Source organism: Meles meles, chromosome 12, assembly GCF_922984935.1.
Source record: "Meles meles chromosome 12, mMelMel3.1 paternal haplotype, whole genome shotgun sequence".
Lineage (NCBI taxonomy): Eukaryota > Metazoa > Chordata > Mammalia > Carnivora > Mustelidae > Meles > Meles meles.
This window is the reverse complement of record NC_060077.1, coordinates 3,715,243-3,732,214: the sequence shown is the minus strand read 5'-3', so window position 1 is coordinate 3,732,214 and position 16,972 is coordinate 3,715,243. Positions and strand designations below refer to the sequence as shown.

Genomic DNA, 16,972 nt, shown 5'->3' with positions numbered 1-16,972 from the left:
TGGAATAGTATTCCAAGGATGTCTTTTTACATCAATACACACTAGTTTTTTTCTCATTTAAAAAAAAAAAACAAAACAAAACCAAGAAACAAACTACACAGTATTTCTCCTTGAGTTAACATAACCTGATACCATTTTTGGATGAACTGCATATATCCTGCCTTATTACAGAGAAATATTAAGACGAGCATCCTTTTATAATAAGATGATATGGTTTTATAGTGAACTGGGAAGGGTTCAACTGATAACTGAGCCTGTCAGCTAATTAGTGTCAGAAAGAACAACTGGATCAATGTTCTTCAAATTTAAATTTGTGAATAAGTGAAAATCTTAAGTGTGCCTTTTTGGGGTCACTTTGACGTGCATGTCAGAAGTAGTATATCACAGACACTAACTATAGGAGGAAGTAGTTTAATGTTCTCTGAGTGCTTTAATAAGATTTATTTTGGCTGAGCTGGAAATCTGGTTGTATTTGCTCTAAATTTTTCAGACTAAAACTAATTCAGCTGCAAGGAACAGAACTTGAGGAAATCAACTACTCATGTCTTTATGTACTGGACTGGATTATAAAAGATTTTCTAAAGAAAGTCCTAGGTCCGTGGGAATTTCCACTGCTTGCCTAGAACAAGAGGAAATATGGGCTTATCATTGGGCCTTTTTAGGTTCCTTAGTTCTGATGAAAATACAAATGTGCTCTGAGCACTGTTAAGACAAAGAGGTCTGTATTCGCCTGGCAACAGAGTACATGTCTGGACTGCTGCCAACATTTATCAAGAGATCAATATTCAGGAATAATCGTTTGAAGAACGAACAACCCATTCATTTCTCTAGATATTCTAAAATATAATGTTAGACCAGAGTAAGCTAGCAATCTGAACCACAACTTTCTGCTGCTGGCTGTGTGCCTCTAATTTTAGCAAAATTACTTTTGCTGAAATGTATTTTCATGAAATGACCTTCTAGCTGATTTTGAACGGCACTGTAATTCATTCAACAAACATCTGAATGCTTATTTTGAACTGCTATGAAACTCAAAGTTTCTCCTCTTTCTGAGGATCTTCAGGATAAAGGTCTGTCTGATCTTAAGACCAACAACAGTTGTAATTCACCTGAACAACTAGGTTCTTTTTATTCAACAGCACTGTAAAGGTTTTCTTTTCTTCTTAAAGTTGGCTACTAGAAGGCTTACTGTGCTATTTGTGGACCACCAGTAGTAAAGGTGTTGGCCAGTATGGTTTGCATTTTTAGAATTACTTTTGGCTCTTTGTCTCCACCCATACTTTTTCTTTTCTTTGGCCCTATTTTAATTTACCTTATCTCATCACAAGTTGGAAAACTCTAGCAAATGGCCTGAAATCCTTTTGAACAGGGCAGAGCAAAAATAAACAATTGCAGGAAGCAAAATGGAGCTGAGAACATATTTGCTGAGTTATACTTGTTCATTCATTTGAATTCTGAAAACAGAGTACACTGTGAGTACTGGAGAAGAAAGGCAAATTGGAATTTTTTATCTTAATATTTTAATAATACCATGTTTTTTGATCATTCTAATATCAGAAGCAGGTACAATGAAGAGAGGAATTCACTGGTCGGAGAAAACACTACATGGCTGAACTGGACTTAAGCTAGATGTGTGTTTCTAGAAAACTCAGTGGTTTTTTATAAATGGAACATTTTAAAAAGAGTTGATGAAACTGTTAAGTATATCAAGGAACCTGTCCATATATATTACAATGTACATAACCATTCCCTAATAAATTCAGATTTCTGTATATGATTTTTTAAAAGATTTTATTTATTTGACAGAGAGAAAGACAGTGAGAGAGGGAATATAAGCAGGGGAATGGGAGAGGGAAAAGCAGGCTTCCTGCCAAGCAGGGAGCCTGATGTGCAGCTCCATCCCAGGACCCTGAGATCATGAACAGAGCTGAAGGCAGATGCTTAACAAACTGAGCCACCAGGTGCCCCTGTAAATGATGTTTTCTGAAGGTAGGACAGATTATGAGGTGGCAACAAGAGCAGTTCAAAAGGTAACACGTCAAACGCCACAGCACTGTGTGATCAACACCTGTCACGACACTGTGGACCACGATGGAATTTGTTTCTATTAACCTGGTCTGACTCTACAGTGATACACATTTAGTGTGAAGGGCAACACAATTATAGAAAGTGCATTTCTTATACTCTCTGCAGTCTCACTAACTTGATGACATTGTCTTCCTAGAGTAGGTCTGGGTATAAGAAAATAAATTGCCTTTGCCATTAAAGAAAGCACAGGTAAGTGCTTGTCTTAGGAAAAAGGTAGTAGTTACCCTACAGTTACAGAAGTTCTGTTCTTCCTTCATACAGCAACTTTATATAGGGATTATCGATAAATATATGTTAAATAATTATCTTCCTAGAGAGATAGGATATAAAATATGTCTTCCTTTGGATTTTCTCTTAGATCTATTTCAAACCTGTCATTTCTGTGTCTATGATTCCTGACGAAACAGAACTTAAGTATCTTGCCAGTAAGGAGCTGTGGTTGGAAGTTTATTCTCTCTCTCACAATTAATGCTCTTCTGTAGTTTGTCATAGTTTGTCAAATTCTTCAGGGACATACTGATTAAATAAGTAATTATGATATATTTTTTCCTGAGCAAGTAGAAAGACTAAGGAGAGACAGGTGTCGGTTTAAGTAATATAGGAAATCTAGCAAAGCTCAGCCAAGGGATGGCAAACATAAGAGTTCCTAAATTGAGGATTGGCTTTGGCTTTTAGAATCTAGTTTTACACAGTATAGTTTTTCCTTCTGTACTTAAAAACGTGAAAGCCTGGTAAGAAATAACCCGTACAATTCACAAATCTTTTATTCTGTATTTTATGGTATTCCCCATTTCTTCAAAGCTCTGAGTAAAATGTGATAATTTGAATGAGTAAATAATACAGTCTCATGGTCTCAGAGGAGATATGGAACATATCTGGTTGGGTAGTGGGGGAAGGGGAATAATACAAACTGGTCTATTCAAATTCAGGAACGTTTTTTGTGCATGTCCTATATGGAGGGTAGCATGAAAAGTAAGTCATGAAGCTAACAGAGAAAATTTCAGTAGCAGGTGGTGGTAAACCATGAAGGACAGTTCAAGAATAAAGACTGGAGGGGCACTGGGGTTGTTCAGTTGGTCAATCGTCTGCCTTTGGCTCAGGTCATGATCCCAGGGTCCTGGGGCAGAGCCTTGCATTGGGCTCCCTGCTCTGTGGGAGTCTGCTTCTCCCTCTCCCTCTGCCCCTCTCCACTGCTTTTGCTTGTGCACTCTCTCCCTCTCTCTAGCATGCTCTCTCTCAAATAAATTAAAAAAAAAAAAAAAAAGAGTAAGACTGGAGGGGAATTTTTTTTTTTTTTTTTAGCGAAAGAGAAAAACTTCGAGAACTGCAGGAGAGTTTCAAATAGCTCTGTAAAGGGTAAACAACATATCAACGAATGGGCCCTGAAAATGCTACCAGCAATCAAGAACTAACAACTCAGAAAGTCAAGAAAGAGTCTGCACAAAGAGTGTCACACAGGCCGCTTGAACAGGCTTGGGCGTTAGGTCCGCATCTGAAGCCTAGTGAAGCAATCTTCCCCTGGTGATTTTTATGTACAATAAGGCCTGAAGACCATGGCTGAAGGAAAAAAAAAATCACAAAAAAGAGGTTTATAAGAAAGCTTCTCATTCCTTCTGAGTTTACAACCAGATCAATTTATTTGGTTCAGATTTGAAATTGTTACTATTCTCAACAGCTGGCAGTAGTAAAGTACTTAAATCCCAGCTTCATCACTTATTACACTTGACCACTTAAACATCTCTGGGCCCAGTGTCCTCATGTGTAAAATGGGAATAACAATATCTATCTTACTGAATTAATACAAGAATTCAATGAGACTTTGTGTAAAGCACTTAGCACCATACCTGTCAAATAAATGCTCATCAAACTATTAGCTGTTTTCTTCATCTTCGTCACATTTTTAAATTCAGTTAATATCACAGTAAAAAGATTATGAGAGCCAACAAAAATCATACATCTCCACCCAACCCCCTCACAGTAAGTAACAAAAGTCAACTCACAACAATTAAAAAGCATCTCAACTGTAGAAAACCCAAACAGTAGGAGTCAGAAAGCATGTAGACTGGGAAGCATCATTCTGAACCCACAGGGTACCCACTGGCTTTGCCTCGAACTCTCTGTAAATAATTTCATCAAGGAATCTATGTACAAAAAGTCACAGGCCAGGGCGCCTGGGTGGCTCAGTGGTTTAAGCCTCTGCCTTCGGCTCAGGTCATGATCTCAGGGTCCTGGGATCGAGTCCCACATCGGGCTCTCTGCTTGGCAGGGAGCCTACTTCCCTCTCACTCTCTCTGCCTGCCTCTCTGCCTACTTATGATCTCTGTCAAATAAATAAATAAATAAAATCTGGAAAAAAAAAAAAAAAAAAAAGTCACAGGCCACTTCACTTCACCCAGCTATCCAATGTTTATACGAAAGCAAGAATTAAGGAAATTACTTTGCTACTAGTTTTACCTCAATGATGACTTCAATTTTCACTTCTGTTATCACAAAGAGGTATTTTTGAGAAAAGAAATACATAAAACCCTACATGATCCTAGTCAATGAGTAAAAAGAATCTACCAGGTTGAACTACATAAAACTGCCAACATTTGACAAGTTTTGACCTACCAAAGCAGTAACTGCAGTATTGCTTGTTTACTAAATACTCAGAAAGAAAAAGATGTGAAAGCACTACTAAATCTGGTAAAGCACTACTAAAATATACTTCCAACTCCCTCTGGAAACCGTAAAGAGAGATACCGTTATTAAGTCAGAATAAATGACACTACTATTATTATAAATCATAGTAATACTCATTAATTAATCAAATTAACAACTGTCCAGATAGGGGTCTACAGAGGTTAAATTTCTTGTCCTAAATTAAAGAGAAGGAAGAGAACAGAACCGACATCAGTCTCTTGATAAATCGTATCTGCTTTGTAAAACCGTGTGTCCACGAAAAGTCTGCTTCTTTTATAGAGTTTTCCATCTCAGAAATGGCATCATCACTGGATCCAGTTGTTTCAGCCATAAACCTTGGAGTGGACTCCTCTCTCTCACACATACTATCCGTTCTGTCAGCCGTCTTGTCCTAAATCCACGGACATTTCACTTTACTACTATTAGCCCAGATAAGGCCATCATGATTTCTTGCCTGTACAAGGGCAACACGCTCCCAGTTTCTATTTCTCATACAGAACCCACAACAACCTTTCTAAAACACAAACCAGATTATGTCACTTCCTGCTCTCAACCCTCTGTTTTAGACCGATTTTTCCAACTGCACATGGAACATTTTTTAGGACAGATAATATGTTGGGCCATAAAATGAGCCTCAATACATTTAAAAAGACTGAAATCATAAAAAGTATGTCTCTGACCACAGTGGAATTGAATTAGGCTCTTAAAATTCCTTTCAATAGAGAGAATTTTTAAATATTCCCAAATAGTAGGAAAGTAAGCAACACACTTATAAAGAACCCATGAGTCAAAGAAAAAATCACCAGGGAAATTAGAAAGTATCTTGAATTGAATGAAACAAAATACAACATAAAAAAATGTACAGGATGCAGTTAAAGCAATGTTTAGAGAGAAATCTGCAGCTCTAATTGCTTATGTTAAAAAAGAAGAAAGGCTTCAAATCAGTAACTTCAGCTTCTATTTTAAGTGGTCAAGTGTAATAAGCAGCACAAACTAAACCCATAGCAAGCAGATGGAAGGAATAATAAAAATTAAAGTGGAGATCAATTAAATCAGAAAATAGAAAAAAAATTAAGAAAAAATAATGAAACCTGGGGCGCCTGGGTGGCTCAGTGGGTTAGAGCCTCTGCCTTCGGCTCAGGTCATGATCCCAGGGGTCCTGGGATCGAGCCCCGCATCGGGCTCTCTGCTTCGCAGGGAGCCAGCTTCCTCCTCTCTCTCTACCTGCCTCTCTGCCTAGTTGTGATTTCTCTTGTCAAATAAATATTTTTTAAAAAGTTTATTAAAAAAAAAAAAAAGAAAAAATAATGAAACCAAAACCCGTTTCTTTGAAAAGAGCAACAAAATTGATAAGCCTTTAGCTAGCGTGATCAAGGAAAAAAAAAAGACTAAAGATACAAATGACTACGATAAAAAATTAAAAGAACATCCCTCACTACCGATCAATAAAAATTAAATGAATTATACATGAATATAAACAAACTGATGTCAACAAATGAAATCATTTAGAAAAGATGCACAAATCCTAGAAAGACACATATTACCAAAATCAACTCAAAAAGAAACAGAAAATCTAAGTAGACTTAGAAGAAGAAATAAAATTGGTAATTAACAATCTTTCCACATGCAACCATAAGAGAACTGGAATGGTTATACTAACATCAGACAATATAGGACTTTCATGACAAAAACTGTTTCTAAAAAGTGACATTTTATCTCAATCTATTAGGACAATATAAGAATTATAAACAAAGTGAAAAGACAAAGGTTAGGAGAAACTCTCTGCAAGCTCTTATCTGATAAAGGACTTGGATCCATAATATAAAAAGAATTCTCAGAACAATAATAAGAAGGTGATACAATTTTAAAATGGACAAAAGATAGGAAGAGACACTTCACTAAAGAAGACACACATATGGTAAATACGCACATGAAAAGATGGTCAACACATCATTAGTCCCTAAGGAAATGCATATCAAAACCACAGTGAGATACCACTCCGTATCCACCAAAACAGAATACAGTATCTATAATCAAAAGACAGATAATAACAGAAATTAGAACCCTTATACACTGCCAGTAGGAATGTAAAATGATGCAGCTGCTTTGAAAAACAGTGGCAGTTTCTCAAAATGTTAAAAATAGAGTTGCCATATGACCCAGCAATTCCAGTCCTAGGTATCCATTCAAAAGAAATGAAAACTTATGTCCCCACACAAACTTACACATGAATGTTCACAGCAGCCCAATGTAGAAACAACCTAAATATCTATCAACTGATGCATGGATAAACAAGATATTGGCAATAAAAAGGAATTAAGTACTGACACATGCTACAACATGAATAAACTTTAAGAACATTAAGTGAAAGAGCCAGTTACAAAAGGCCATGTATTGCAGATTCTACTTAAATGTAAATTTCCAGAATAGGCAAATCTATATAGAGACAGAAAACAGATTAGTGGTTGCCTAGAACAAGGGATAAGGCAAAGGGGAATGACTGCTAATGGATACAAGGCTTCCTCTGGGATGATAAAATTGTTCTAAAATTGGTGACAGTTGCACAATTTTGTAAATACTAAAACTGTAAATGCTAAAATTGTGCACTTTACATAGGAGAATTTTATCTATGTATAGATATGTATAAAGCTATTAAAAAAAAAAACCCTACTAGGGGCGCCTGGGTGGCTCAGTGGGTTAAGCCTCTGCCTTCCGCTCAGGTCATGATCCCAGGGTCCTGGGATCCAGTCCCACATCAGGCTCTCTCCCCTCTCTCTCCCTGCCTGACTCTCAGCGTACTTGTGATCTCTGTCTGTCAAATAAATAAGTAAAATCTTTAAAAAAAAAAACCAAAAAACCCTACTAATACTTAAAAAAAAAGAAAAAGGAATAAAGTATTGAACCAAGTAGGAAAAAAACAAAACCAAAAAAAGCTTTCCACAAAGGAAAGCCCGGCTTTAGACAGGTAAACTCTAACAAATGTTTAAAGAAGAAATAATACAATTCTAACACAATCTTTTCAGGAAAATAAAAGAGGAAACACTTCCCAACTCATTCAATGAAGCCAGTATTCTCTAGGTACCAAAATCATAAGAAGATGGATATCAAGAACAGAACAGACCAATATCCCTCATGAATACAGACACAAAAGTCTTTAACAAAATATGAGCAATGTTTAAAAGGGTATATAACCATGAGCTGAGATTTATCCCAGGAATACAAAGTTGGTTCAACATTAAAAAATTAATATACTGTATTAATAGAACAATACATAAAAGTCACATGACTATCTCAGTAAAAGCATGAAAATGCTTGACAAAACCCATTCATGATAAGAACTCTCCACAAACTAGACACAGGAAGAAATTTCCTCACTGATAAAGGCATTTATGAAAAATGTACAGCTAACAGGGCACTTACTGGTGAACAATTAAATGCTTTCCCCTTAAGATGAGGAACAAAGCAAAGAAGGATGGAAGTGTGCTCTTTTCACTTTCTATTCAACACTGTACTGGAGGTTCTATCCTATGCAATAAGGGTGGGAAAAGAAGGAAGAGGAAAAAATTAAAGGCATTCAGATTTGAAAAGAAGAAACAAAATTGTCTTTATTTGCAGATCACATTATCCTGTGTGTAGAAAAACCTAAGGAGTCTGTATAGAGTCTGTATACAAAAAACTATCAGCACAATAAATGAGTTCATCAAGGCCACAGGATACCAGATCAACATACAAAATCAAGCGTGGTTCTACATACTCACCAATGAAAAACCCAAAAATGAAACCAAGAAAAAAATTTCATCAAATACTTATATCCAAAGAGAATGAAATTCTTAGGAATATCCAAAAGAATGACATACTTAACAACAGAAGTGCAAGCCTCGTACATGGAAAATTACAAAGCATTACTAAGGAAAAAGTAAAGCTCTAAGTAAATGGAGAGACAGTTAAGGTCTCTGAACCGGAAGACTCAGTTTTAGGAGAGCCACTCCCTGAAGTGATCTGCATATCCACAATACCTACAAAATCTCAGTAGACTTTTTTTGGTAGAAAACAATGAGCTGGGGCACCTGGGTGGCTCAGTGGGTTAAAGCCTCTGCCTTCGGCTCGGGTCGTGATCTCGGGGTCCTGGGATCGAGCCCCACATGGGGCTGTCTGCTCGGCAGGTAGCTTGCTTCCCCCCTCTCTCTGCCTACTTGTGATCTCTCTCCGTCAAATAAATAAATAAATAAAAATCTAAAAAAAAAAAAAAAAGAAAAGAAAAGAATGAGCTAAATCTAAAGTTACACGAAATACAGAAGATCCAGATTAGCAAAAATTCTAAAAAAGTACTAAGTTGTAAGACGAGCACGATGGATTTCAACAATTATAAAAGCTACAGCAATCAAGACACTGGACCAAAGAACAGAAATCGGTATCCACATTTATAGTCAACTGTGTTTTCACAGTGGCGCTGATGCAATTTGATGGGGAAACGGACAGACTTTTCAATAAATGGTGCCGGGACAACTGGACAGCCACATTCATGAAATAAATTTATATTTTACTTCATGCCACACAGAAAAATTAACTCACAATGAATTATGGACTTAAATGAAAGCAATAAAACTAGAAAAGTTTTTTAAAGAAAACATGAGAAACTCTTTGTGCCCATGGATTAGGAAAAACACGATCCATGAAACAAAAAGTTGGTAAGGTGGACTTTATCAAAATTAAAGATGCTTACACACTATGAAAGACAGTATCAAGATGATGAAAGGCAGAGATTGGGAGAAGACATTTGCAAATCCTAGGACTGAGAGAAAACTTGTATCCAGACTATTTAAAGAAATGTTACAACTCAGTATAACAAAAACAACCCAATTTAAAAATGGCCGAAGATCTGAATAGACATTTCACCGAAGAAGAAAAACATATGGCCAACAGAGCACATGAAAAGATGCTCAACAACTTTTCAACATTCTAATCTGAATTATTAGGGAAATGCAACCAAAGCCAAAATGAGGTATCATTTCACATCCTAGTACTAAAATGACTATAATAAAAGAACAGTAATGTGTGCTAAAAAAGGCTCAAACCGGCTACTGAACTGTGTAATTAAAAACGGTTAAAAACAGTAAATTTTACATTATATTTTATCCCAATAAAAAATTTTTTAATGTCCTAATACTTAAAAAAAAAGAGAAAGAAAGTAGTGAACAAAGTAGGAGAAAACAAAAATCATCTTCTCACAAAGAGAGAAGCCAGGCTTTAGATGGTATTACTGGTGAGTTCTAGCATATACATAAAAAAGTAACACAATTTTGCATAATCTTTCCAGGAAACAGGAGAAAACGCTTCCAGACTTACACAGTGAGGTCAATTTAAATTCCTTAAAGTATAAAAGATATAAGGTACTGGACCAGAAGTATTAAGAACTGGGTTCTAGTCCAGAGTTTGTTACCAACTAGTTGTGTAATCTTTGTCAAGTTACTCCATCTGGTTGGGCTTCAGTTCCTTCATTTGTAAAATAAGAGAGTTGACCAGAGAAGTCCTTTCCATCTATATAATTTTATGGTACACCTATCATATCAATTTTGTTTAAAATCTTCCCAGTCGTATAATTGGTATTATAATACAAATTATATGACAATATGTAGTAGTAAGAGCCAGTTCACACTCTCTGGCAAAGTTTTTCAACTTCTGGATATTTGTCTTAAGGAAATAATTTAACCAGTCAAAGAACACATAAAAAGATGGTCACTTTAACAATCCACATGTCCAACAATAGTGGAGTAAGACAGTAACACAAAGAAATATCAACTTACTAAAAATTAGTATGAAGATTATGGAAAATATTTTTTGTTAGGTAAAAATAATCAGAAAGTAAATGATTTAAAAATGAAAATGTACATTGTATATAAATTATACACAGTCATTTCTACTAATGAAAAGTAGTATCAGAATTTTGAATCTAGAAGATCTTTTTTTTTTCCCCCAAAGATTTTACTTATTTATTTGACAGAGAGAGAAAGAGATCACAAGTAGGCAGAGAGGCAGGCAGAGAGAGAGGAGGAAGCAGGCTCCCTGCCAGGCAGAGAGCCCGATGCTCTCTTGGTCCCAGAACTGTGAGATCATGACTTGAGCCGAAGCCAGAGGCTTTAACCCACTGAGCCACCCAGGTGCCCCTACAAGATCTTGTTTTTAATGACAAAGTAATTTTCGAAATGTTGATACATTACAAACTCAAAGAGAAAAAATCAGAAACATGTCCCAAGTATGATACAAAATATCAAGATTGTGTTGATAAGGTTCTAAATTGCTCTAGCTTGATTAATGCTTCCTAAGAGTGGTTATGATTCTAGGGCTCTCAGTAGAAATCTTAAACATTCAAACTTTTATCAGCTGATACTGGAATTATCAATAGTATTTTACCATTCTACCCAGTTTTGAGATAAATCCTAGAAGTCTGATTTTATCAAGTGCTCATTCAACTACAGCTGTAATACTGGGCAGTTCAAAATCCTCACACCTGATTATTTCATTTATCACTATCAACCCATTCTAAGTTCTCTATTTAAAATTTCTCAGGCAGCCTTCATTTGTAAATATATAATCCATAAAACATGTGAGTTATCAATCACTAATTTCCTCTCTCTCAAGTAAGGAGGGAGAAGATTAGAAGCCTCTAGCTTCTGGATTTTCCTTTGTATTCCATTCCTAGGGCTGCCTGGTAGGACAGGGATTTCAAGATCCAGTCTCTGCACTGCCAATGTTAGCAGAATACTTGGTGAATGATCTTGGCACAACCCTAAAGACAGTAGGTGAAGCCGTATGAAATCATTTCTATAGGTCAAAAGAATAGACCATCAGTAAGTGCATGTGGCTCAACCAATGTCAATGCCTCTGTATTAAGGAAAACTTTCTGTCCCTTTTCAAACTCTGTAGAATCACTATCAAGGATTCTCTCCTTGATCTTTTCACTTATGTGAGTCATTATTTCTAGAACCAGAATTAAAGCAATTTTAAATTTTAATTTTTAAGCAATTTTTACATGTTTGGATTAAAATGTTTTAACAGCAGCCAACCAACGAATAAATATCAGAATTATCCCACTCTAACTCAATTCTTGTTAGTCAAGTTTCTATTCACAGAGCAGTAAGTTTTTACACTTTCAGGGCAAGGCTTCTTCCAGCTCCAACTGAAATCCATCCATATTGAGAGCAACTCACCTGAAACTACCATAGACTATAAGCAGAATTGAAATCAGAAATGTAGACACTTGACTGGAATCCACCAGGGAATAGGCCCTAGAGAAATAAGAGGGGAAAAAAATTAGATCACATGCTACAAGTCCTCATGGAATTTAGAGTCTGGTGGAGTTCTATCTCACTAAGCTTCATTACTGTCTTTAAGTTAAAAAAAATGTAAATTAGCATGAACAAACAGCATAATTAAAATGAGGTCTGCTAGTTTAATATAAAGAATACGTGTGTAGGTTCGCAGCTATTATTAGTTAACATTCTCAGGATGTTATATGATATCAATGTAAAAATCCCACCTCTGTATACCACATATGCCTACAACATCCACTCCCAATTTAAGAAGTACCAAAATAAATACCATCACTGTGCCAAAGATAAAAAGTCTCAGTGATTAAACTGTTATCAGTTTACACTTGAACTGTTAATAGTATTTTACTGCTTTTCCTCAGTGATGAGGTGAAGCCTGTACCTCTTCCCTGTATTCCATTTCCATTTTTTAATTGCCCACTGGGTTCTCCCCATCCGGGTGTCCTACAGGTGTTCTTCCAAGACAACAAGGTCCCAAATTAAAGTCAGTAAACTTCCCTTCATACTTGATCCTCTTAAGGAATGGAATTACAATTCCCTCAGTTCAAAGCTAGAAGTCGGCTGCATTTCTGACACCCCCTCTTTACACATTAATAACAGTCAGCAAATCTTGCAACTGCCACATCCCCAACCATTCCACTTCTCTAAATCCTACTGGCCAATTCTTTAGCTCTCTTCTATGGCTTGACCAACAAAAATCTTGTGTGTAAGACTGTCTCCAGGAGTTAACCCTTCACACTAATCATTTTTGTTCACAATTTTCCTAAAACAAATTTCTCATTTTTTTTCATTCACCAAATATTTGATGATGCCTCTATGCTGGTACTCTGCTAGTGACTGGGGATACAGTAACAAACAAGACTGTCTTGGTCCCATACTGAATGTTCTAAAGGAATAAAAAAATTAAACTCCGTTCTTTCCAAAGGAATGAAAACAAAAAGTTTAAAACAAGTAAATATCATGGAAAATGTTGTAAAGGGGAGAGACAAGTACAAGGTCCTCTGAGAATATGTAATAGGTGGATCCTACAGAAGAACTGGGGGGGGGGGGCTTTCCTTAGGGTAACAGATGAACGACTGAGATATGACACAGTAATGGACTTGGTAATTGTTTTTAAGAGCTAAGAGCATTCCCAACTTTCTGCTGAGCAGCTGCTGAATGGCTGTACCATTAAGCAAAAAAGGCAACATACAGAAGCAAATTCCTTGTATGTTGGATTGTATTTTGGATTGTTGAGTAGACAGGTGGGTATGTGGGTCTAGAGCTCAGAAGCAAAGTTAGGACAAAGATATATATTGGGAGCTCATCACCTTCAACATGGTAATTGAACCATAGATGTGCACGAGACTGCCTAGCAGCAGTGAGAAGAGGACCCAGGAGGAAAGCCTGAGAAACTTCTATAAAATATAAAGGTCAAGAAGGAGAAGCTGCAAAACACAAAGACATACCTCCCAAAATGAAAGAGAAAAAAGGAGAAAACCCAGAAAACCCAGGATAGCACAGTGTGATGAGAGTATTTCACAGAGGCAGCAGGATCGGATGGTGCCTGAATTTAAACCCTTGCTTTACCACTTACCAGTAGTTACTCAACCTAAGTTCAGCCTCTTTACCTATAAAACACAAATAATGGGACCTACATTAAAGAGATATTAAACAATCAAATAAGGGACACTGCATGACTCAGTTGGTTAAGTATCTGCCTATGGCCCAGGTTCTGATCCTAGAGTCCTGGAATCAAGCCTCATACTGGGCTCTCATCAGGTTCACATTTAACCTGCTTCTCCCTCTCCTTCTGCCTCACCCCCATGAGACAATTCCTACGAACAGCTGAATGCAGTAAGTACTCAATTAACAATCACTGTTAGTATTAGGAGGGAGAGGTCACTTGTGCTGACCGCTGGGGAGATAGCAAGTAAGATAAAAACTGGTATCCACTGGATTTATTTACCATTTAAGTCACCTGTGACCTTAACAAGAACACTTTATGGGGCGCCTGGGTGGCTCAGTGGTTAAAGCCTCTGCCTTCGGCTCAGGTCATGATCCTGGGGTCCTTGGATCGAGCCCCACGTCAGGGAGTCTGCTCTCCCCCCACCCCCCGCCTGCTGCTCTGCTTACTTGTGATCGCTGTCTGATCACAGCATTATTTATTTATTTATTATTATTTATTTATTATTATTTATTTATTTGACAGAGAGAGAGATCACAAGTAGGCAGAGAGGAAGGCAGAGAGAGAGGAAGAAGCAGGCTCCCCGCGGAGCTGAGAGCCCAATGCGGGGCTCGATCCCAGGACCCTGAGATCATGACCTGAGCCGAATGCAGCGGCTTAATCCACTGAGCCACCCAGGCGCCCCCAGTTCTAACCTTTCTAAAAAATAGGGACACACAGTGAAATTCAATGGTAAGATACTGTGGTCTGTAGTGTCTTTTTTTTTTTTTTTTAAATCTTCAGTTTTTAGAGGCACATACTGCAGTAACTCTGGGTGAAATGATTTAAGATTTGCTTTAAAATGTCTGGGGGTGGGGGGGGAGTAGGGATAGATTTTTTTTTAAAGGCAAATTTTTAGTTATTGATGCTAGAATGATAGGTAGATGGGAATTCATTATAAAGCTGACCCTTGAGCAACCTAGGGGTTAGGGATGCTGAACCCCCTTCACAGTTGAAAATCATACAACTTCTGACTTCTCAGATACTTAACTGTTACTAAACTACTGTTAACCAATAACATTAACAGTTGACTGATATTTTTTATGTTATATTACATGTTGTATTCTTATAATAAAGTTAGAGAAATGTTAAGAAAATCATAAGGAAAGTACATTTGCAGTCCTGTAGTGTATTTACCAGAAAAAAAAAAATCCATGTGTAAGTGGACCTGTGCAGTTCAAACCCATGTTATTCAAGAGTCAATTATACTCTTCCCTCTACTTTTGTGTATTTTGAAAACTTCCACAATAAAAAGTTAAAAAAGGAAAAAAACCATCTTTTTTCACAGCAACATGAAAATTGGTGAGACAGTTAAAAGTCTGAGAGGCAAATGGATACAGGAACATCTGTTCTGGGTCATGAGTTCTGAACCAGAGCACCCCACAGTAGGCAACCACCGCTTCCTAAAATTCCCTCAGCAGAGGGAATGGAGATGCAGGCGACAGGACAGCCACCCTAGCTGCTCTGCCAGCCTGTGTTCAGCCGTGCAGCTGTGACTGGCCAATGTGTCCTCTTTCAGGCAGACAACCAGACGACATAGACAGGGCTTACCCACCACAAGACTACATTTCGTATATTAGGAAAACAAATTCAATCAATGTCTCTTTATTTTAGAATTTAGTTTCTTGCTTTGATATAATCGCTTTTGTACATCTCCTCTTAAAATTCTGAAAACAAATGACCTCTGTTTAGAAGGAACACTTTCTTTCTTTCCCTTTTTTTTTTTTTAAGATTTTATTTATTTATTTGGCAGTGAGGGATCACAAGTAGGCAGAGAGCAGACAGAGAGAGAGGGGAAAGCAGGCTCCCCGCCCAGCAGAGAGCCTGATGCGGCGCTCGATCCCAGGACCCTGAGATCATGACCTGAACTGAAGGCAGAGGCTTAACCCACTGAGCTACCCAGGTGCCCCTAGAAGGAACATTTTCTTAAAATTAACAAATTTTTTGGAATACATCATGTAATCATATGGTACAAAAATCAAAACTACATATATCAAAAGGGACACACCAGTAAGTCCCATTCCCATCTAGTTTCCCCCAGCTCCTCTTTAGATAACCACTTTAATTTCTTGTAGAGCCTTCTAGAATATATAATATAAACACATATTATTTCTCACCATTTCTTACACAAAAGGCAAGACTCTGTACTTCCCCTATCCTCCTTTTACAATATATCGTACAGATCTTCCTATATACTAGTATGTGCAGATTTTCTCTTGTTTTCTTTAAGCTGCATAGTATTCTATTGTGTGGATACACGGAAAAGCAGGTTTTTTTTTTTTTTTTTTTTTTTTTTTTTTTTTTTTTTTTAAAGATTTTATTTATTTATTTGACAGTGAGAGAGAGAGATCACAAGTAGGCAGAGAGGCAGACAGAGAGAGAGAGAGAGAGGGAAGCAGGCTCCCTGCCGAGCAGAGAGCCCGATGTGGGACTCGACCCCAGGACCCTGAGACCATGACCCGAGCCGAAGGCAGCGGCTCAACCCACTGAGCCACCCAGGCGCCCTTTTAGATAGATAGACACTGGTTGTTTCCAAAAATTCTCTTAACCACACTTCTACAAAAAAAAAAAAAGGCGGAGTAAATTATACCTGCAATGCACACATGAAATGACACATCTGTGTAGAACAAAGGTCTTAAAAGTGGGCTGCCTATCACAGAGGAAATACACATGCAATTTGATAGATACTGCCAAACTGCCCTCCAGAGACACTGTATCATTTTGCATTCTCACCAGCAACAGATTAGAGTTCTCTTTCCAAAGCCTTGTCAATAGTGTCTCTAATTTCGGAATTTTTACCAATCTGAAACATGAAAATTGGTATCTCAATATGGCTTTCATTTGCATTAATTTCCTGATGTAATTAAAATTTTAAAAATTGATTAAAAGTGAGCTTAAGCAGCTTTTCACATGATTAAAGGCTAGTAGGCATTTTTTTGTAATTTAATTTTTTTTTCCCAGATTCCAAAGCTATAAAAAAGTTTTTTTTTAAAGGATCTTTTCTTTTGCTGTTTTTTTTTTTAAAGCTTTTATTTATTTATTTGACAGAGATCACAAGTAGGCAGAGAGGCAGGCAGAGAGAGGGGAGGGGGAAGCAGGCTCCCTGCTGAGCAGAGAGCCCATTGCGGGCTCCATCCTAGGACCCTGGGATCATGACCTGTGCCCAAGG

The 16,972-nt window shown here is 37.3% G+C and overlaps 1 protein-coding gene across 1 annotated transcript in view; it reads right to left on the bottom strand.

Annotated features, from left to right (window-relative positions):
• SPPL3 (signal peptide peptidase like 3) overlaps window positions 1–16,972 on the bottom strand; it is a 143,418-nt gene that overhangs the window by 33,216 nt on the left and 93,230 nt on the right. The window contains exon 2 of the mRNA XM_046025558.1: window positions 11,979–12,056. Coding sequence (XP_045881514.1) covers window positions 11,979–12,056 — 78 coding nt within the window. The remainder of the gene's footprint in view (window positions 1–11,978; window positions 12,057–16,972) is intronic.